We start from the raw sequence: 6,248 nt of genomic DNA on the forward strand, positions 1-6,248 counted from the left end.
TTGAGGCTTGCCGGGCCAGCTGGGAAACACACGGGTGTAAAAATAATACAACAAAGGCTAAGGGGGCGGGGGGAGCAGGGGGGATTTACCTCGGTGGGAGGAAGCCCCGGCCCTGTTGCACGGAGCTGCCGGGGCTCAGGGTCTCGCCGGGAGCGGCTCGAAGGGAGGCGGGAGGCATTTCCCAAAGTCACTTTATTTTTTTTGTAAATGTCTTTTTTTGTTAATGTCTTCCTTTTTTCTCTCCCCTCTGCTACTCCGGTCTTGCTGGAGGGTTGTGCGGGGGTAGGTTTTGGCGGCCGCTCCTGCTCCTTCTGCCGGTCGCTGCGGGGCCGGAGCCTGGAATTCCCTTCTGGGGCCTGCGCTGGCCGTCACCGCTCGGCGGCCTCGGCAGGGAAATCCGCTCGTGGCGAACGGGGTGGCCGAAACAACTTTTTTCTCCCCCTCCGCCTCCCTTTGCAGCACTTAACGGGGGGATAACGAAGGGGCTGGAGGCGGGGGCGAGGGGGGGGACACACCCGCCGAGTGAAGCGCATCTGCTGCCCGGTGGCGGGGCCCGGGCTGAGCGCTTCCCGAGGAACGGAGCTCGGGGAAACACCGACGTGCTGGCGTGAGCCTGGCAGCGCGGCCTCCCCGAGGGCGTTGCGGCGGCGGGGCCAAGGGCTGCTTGGTCCCGTCCCTGTCCCGCCTCCCCAACAGCTGTTCCCGGCGCTGTCATTGTTGCATTTTATTATGGATTTGACAAAAGTCCCTCTCCCCCACCGCGCCCCCCCCGCCGGGCTCCCCGCGCTGCTGCCGGCCGTCCCCGTCCCCCCACCGCGTCCTCCGCCCGCCCCATCGAGCCGGACCGGCCCCGGTGACATCAGCGGCCCCCCTCCCCGGCCGTCCCCCCCTCCTCCTGCCGCCACCGATTGGTGCAGCCCCCCTCCCGCCCGGTGACATCGTTCCTCCCCGGCGCGGCTATAAAGCCGCCGTGGCCGCCGCCGCAAGGTGCGCGCTGCTGCCGTGCTCGCCCGTCACGGCGTGCCGCTCCCCACGGCCGCCCCGCGCACGGTAAGTGCCCCCCGCGCACCCCGGCGCGGGACTCCCGAGCCGCCGGCCCGACGGAGGGGCACGGAGGGAGGGACGAGGCGGGAGGGGAGGGAGGCGCCCCCCGAGGGCGGCCCCGCCGAGAGACGGCGGAGCGGGCTCTCAGACGTGGCGGGCGGTGGCGGCCCGGCAAGTTCCCGCCGGCGCTGATTCGGGGCCACCTACGGGCTCTCTTCCCTCCCCTCCCTCCCCTCCCCGCAGGCAGCCCGGTGCGCGCCACCGTCCCGCCCGCCGGGCCATGGACTCAGACGCCAGCCTGGTCTCCAGCCGCCCGTCCTCCCCGGAGCCCGATGACCTCTTCCTCACGGCCAGGAATAAAGGCAGTGGCGGGGGCTTCACGGGCGGCACCGTGTCCAGCTCCACGCAGAGCGACTCCCCGCCGGAGCTGAGCGCCGAGCTGCGCAGCGCCATGAGCGCTGCGGGAGTGGTGGTGGTGGACAAGCTGGGCTTCAAGTCCTCGTCGTCCTCTTCCTCCTCGTCCTCTTCGTCCTCCTCCAAGAAGGACAAGAAGCAGATGACGGAGCCGGAGCTGCAGCAGCTGCGGCTGAAGATCAACAGCCGGGAGCGCAAGCGGATGCACGACCTGAACATCGCCATGGACGGGCTGCGGGAGGTGATGCCTTACGCCCACGGCCCGTCGGTGCGCAAGCTCTCCAAGATCGCCACGCTCCTCCTGGCGCGCAACTACATCCTTATGCTCACCAACTCCCTGGAGGAGATGAAGCGCCTGGTCAGCGAGATCTACGGCGGCCACCACGCCGGCTTCCACCCTGCCGCTTGCCCCGGCGGCATGGGCGCCCACTCCGCCCCGCTGCCCGGCCACCCGGCCCACCCCGCCTCACACCCCGTCCACCACCCCATCCTGCCCCCCGCCGCCGTCTCCAGCGCCTCCCTGCCCGGCTCCGGCCTCTCGGCCGTCAGCTCCATCCGGCCCCCCCACGGGCTCCTCAAGTCGCCCTCGGCTGCCGCCGCCGCCGCCCCGCTGGGCAGCGGCTTCCAACACTGGGGGGGGATGCCCTGCCCCTGCAGCATGTGCCAGGTGTCGGCCCCGCCGCACCACCACGTCTCCGGCATGGGCACCGCCAGCCTCCCCAGATTAGCCACCGACACCAAATGAGCCCCTCGGCCGAGCCGCCCCGCCGCGCCCCGCTCCGCCCCGCCACCTCCAGGACCTACAAAACGCTCCCCCAGGCGGCAGCGGGTCCCCCCCACACCGCTTCAGGGGCAGCTGGAGGGGATGGAGCCCGGCCCGGGGGTCTGCCCTGCTCCCCAAAAGGCGGGGAAAACCACACCGACACAAGTAACCGCCCGCGCATCTTCTTCATTTTTAATCTTACGTTGTTGTCGATAAGTTCTCTAGGAGGGGAAAAAAAACCCAAACAGTCCTAGGCTCGTTGCAAACGGAGGAACCAAAACTGCGAAGAGGTTTTTGCTCGTTTGCTCGTTTGTTTGTTTGTTTCCCCCTCCTCCCCTCCCGATTTCATTTCTACATGTAGAGCCTTTGGAGCTGTTTCTGGGTCACATCCCGCCACGGAAAGCCCCTTAGCACCCGGCCGCTGCCCGGGGGACTCTTGGCACTGGCGGGGAGCAACGGGACTCCGGGTGGAAGCGTAGCCGGGAAAGTCGGTGTATTCCCTCCTTCCCCCACTCCCGCGCCTGCCGGGTTTTTTTTCGGTTTTCTTTCTGGCTCGGGATTTGTAAATAGACCGTTCAACGATAACGATGCAAGTCTTCTCTGCCTGAGCTTTCCGTCCGTGCACTTGTACTGTGTAAGCCTCATGAGTGAATAAGGGGTCGGTTTGCCTTGATTTCGTTGGTTTGGGTTCTTGGGGTTTGTTCGGTTTGGGGTTTGTTTTTTTTTTTTTAAGCGTATAACATGTTTCTGTTTTGTTTTTTTTTTAGTTCCTGCCACCTTTAACAAAGTTTGAACTCTTTAATACTCTTTCTGTGTAGGAACTTTCACACTGTCCGTGTTGCAATACTGAGAACTTGGGCTTGTTTCTGAAATAACAACTTTTTCTTATCGCTGCCCCTTGCAGAGATTTTATCATCTGTTTATTTTTGTAAAAAAAAAAAAAAAAAAAAAAAAGACGAAAAAAATACAAAAGTTGCTAAATAATATTTATTATTTGTTTGGTTGCAAAAAAAAAAAAAAGTAAAAAAAAAGTGATCCACTGCTGAGACTTTAAATAAAACAACAACAAAATAAACCAACAACGAACAAAAAATTTAAATAAATGGCCTTTTCCTTGCTGTTCCGAGGAGAGCGGGGAGGCGGAGGCAGGTGCGGAAGCGCGGCGGGACAGCCGGAGCTGCGGGGGTATCGGCCGCAACATCGGGGAGGGATGGGAACATTTTAGGCACACCCTTGCCTTTTCCCGAAGGTTTTTGTTAGTTTGCTTCGCCGGCTCATAGAAATCGTTTTATTTGGGGATTTTTTGTTTTGTTTTGTTTTGGTTTTCCCCCTCATTTGTTCATCCCATAATAAGGGCGGCGAGGAAAGAAACAACTGTTACTGGGTTCATAATGTGATTTTTTTTTTTCTGCCGAACCCAGCACTTTGCAAGAGCTAAATGTTAATTCGGAGAAACATTAAACTTGACGGTGGGCTGTTTGCCCATGGTAGTCGCTTCTGCGCACTTGATCTTCAACCAAAAAAAAACCAACGTAACGAAAATCCACGGAAAGGAAAATAATTTGGGGACAGGTTTCTTTGTTTGTTTTCCCTCTCTGTATGTCTCGCCCGTGTATCAGTTCTGACCCCAGATACTTGGGTAGGAAATATTTCCCTCTCTCGCAGACCCCAAGGCAAGGGTTGCCTTTACGAACGCAGGGTGCGGGCGCGGAGCAGCCTGTGGCTGCTCAGAGGAACAACCCAAGAGAATCCCGTTTTTTAAGGAAAAGGAGGTCGGCAGCCCTTGCCGCCGGCGGCTGCCTCCCGGGGGGCGCCGGGAGGGGCAGCGAGGCACCCGGGCGCCGTTCCCACGGTCCTGCCGCCGCCCGCCCCGGGGGGGCCGCTCCCGCCCGGCACCGTGCTCCGGACTGCGGGTGGGCAGGGAACCCGCAAAACCCCCGTCCTTGCCCAAGCAAATCCTTACGTCTCTCTCTGTACCGATAAACGGGTAGACAGCTACGTAAAATAACTAGCTAGATATATACACATACATACAAAATAGCATTTATGTGTGTGTGTGTATAACAGACCATTGAGGGATTTGGGGCGCACACACTCCCACGGGGGAATAAGAGCGAGTCAGGACCGGGGACTCTTTTTCTCACTGTGTAAAGCGAAGCTGTTCCCAGGCGCCAGGGGTGGGTTAGGGTCCCCGTGGGTTATGAGTCGGGACCGGCCCGACAGCCCCTCCAGCCTCCTTTCTTGTGGGGTTTGCTCCTTCCTTCTGCGGCTCGCCCCGTGCCAACCCTTCCAAGGAAGGAAAACGGGGCTCGGACAGGGGTGCCCCTCACCCCAGCATCCCCCCCACCAGTGATTATGAGAAATACGCCCCACACATACACTTCTCCAGAGACCCCAGCTTCTGGAGAGAAGCTCTCCCTCCAGCCACCCTCAGTATCGATTTATTGGCAAACAAACCCCATTTAACGCCGGGAAGGATGAAGCCCTGGGGACTAACAGTAAGGAAGGGAACAGGCTACAGGCGGAGCCGGGCATCTCCTTGATGGCCCCAGTGCCTTCTCCGACAGGAGTGCTGGCCTGGCTCTGGTGGCCAGGAGGGCTCTGGCGTTGCCCCTCGCTTTAAGGCCGCCTTAGGGTGTTATCTCCGTGTTGCTCTGCAGCTCTGAAGGCGATCCTGGCTGTACAAGACCCTCCGCTTCTGCCTTCTCCGGCGGCGGGGGGAGAAAAGTCGTGCAAAAGGAGCTGCTGACCAGCCAGGTGCCTGCCAGCGGCTGGGGACGGTGTCCCCGACGGTCGCCCTTCTGCCAGGCTCCGCTGCAAGCCAAAGGCCGGGTTGGGCTGGAGAAGGGGCAGAGACCACGCCAGTCCCCGCCGGTGTGCGAAGGCAAAGGCAGCTTCTCCGCAGCGGCCCCGGGATACTGAGCCCCGCCGTGCCGGGGCGAGAGGGGGTGAGGAGCTCCCGTCAGGCCAGCCCCGCTTAGGATGTAGCCCTCCCATCCCCTGAGTTTGTTCTTGAGCCCCGCTACCGGCGCCCTACGCCCCTCCACCCCCCCATCTGTAGGGAGGCCGCAATAAGCAGAGCAGCTTTCCCAATTAGCAGGGCTGCGGCGAGGGAGTGCTGCTGCGGAAGAAGGGCAGGAGCAGGTGAGAATTAGAGGGAGCATCATTAGGAGCTGTTCTTTGTCTCTATTAAAGGCAATAATTAGCACCCTGACAGATGCAAAAGTCGACGGTGGCCAGAAGCTGGTAAATCCTGCTCGTCTGCCTGCCTTCCCTGCCCGCGGTCTCCCGCCCGGAGGGCCTTTCCCCGTCACTAACAGGTGGCCCAGGGGAGCCCCGACGAGCAGCACCGCCCCAGGCGGAGGGGTCTTGGGGACCCGCCTCTTCTGTGGGGGCATTTCGGCCCCACCGGGTCCTGCGGTGGCTAAAGCAGCGGGGGCAGCCTGGTGCCCTCCGAAGCTCCCTGCCCGCCCGCTCCCAGCCATGCTGGGGTCGCGCATCCTCCCCGGGCGGGGGAGGGAGCCTCGATACCCCTGCCAGCCCCTCGGCCGGGCCGCCAGCTGTAGTCCCCCGGCCCCACGCCCCCCTCCTCCTGGGTTACCTGCAAATGAAATTATCCGCCCTGCCGGGCCCCCGGTGCCCTCCCGCCTGCCTTCTTCCCCATATGCTTCCCTGCACCAACGAGTGTCCCGCAGGGCCCCCCTGATTACACTGCCCGCAGCTGAAGCCGCGGCTCTGGCCAGATAGGGTTACAGGGAGGGAGGGAGCCCATATGCTCAGCACACACCGGTGGGGCTGCTGTGGGTCACCTGTGCTTACAGCCGGGCCATGGGGCTCGTGGATCCGCAGTGCTCCTGCAGACAGTCTCCAGCTCGCCCACCCCTGATCTGGAGTCATCACCCTAACTCTCAGCTCCCCACTCCTCCAAATTTAACCTTGTTTTCCATGTAAGATGGGCAGACCCATCCCTTCCCACCCCTCCTGTTCTTTTATGCTGAGGTCTATCACAATTTGTCCCAACAGGAGG

General features: G+C 61.4%; 1 protein-coding gene across 1 annotated transcript; it reads left to right on the forward strand.

Annotated features, from left to right (window-relative positions):
* Positions 1 to 1,015: 1,015 nt before the first annotated feature.
* Positions 1,016 to 3,246, forward strand: OLIG2 (oligodendrocyte transcription factor 2). The gene is made up of 2 exons (XM_051626715.1): positions 1,016 to 1,050; positions 1,288 to 3,246. The coding sequence occupies exon 2, from the start codon at positions 1,325 to 1,327 to the stop codon at positions 2,201 to 2,203; it is 879 nt and encodes a 292-aa protein (XP_051482675.1). The 5' UTR covers positions 1,016 to 1,050; positions 1,288 to 1,324; the 3' UTR covers positions 2,204 to 3,246.
* The last annotated feature ends 3,002 nt before the right edge of the window (positions 3,247 to 6,248 follow it).

The sequence above is a fragment of the Apus apus genome, chromosome 1, assembly GCF_020740795.1.
Source record: "Apus apus isolate bApuApu2 chromosome 1, bApuApu2.pri.cur, whole genome shotgun sequence".
NCBI classification, from domain to species: domain Eukaryota; kingdom Metazoa; phylum Chordata; class Aves; order Apodiformes; family Apodidae; genus Apus; species Apus apus.

What these genes read in the sequence shown, in the direction of transcription:
- OLIG2 (XM_051626715.1), top strand. Translation starts at nt 1,325, where the DNA reads ATGGACTCAGACGCCAGCCTGGTCTCCAGCCGCCCGTCCTCCCCGGAG.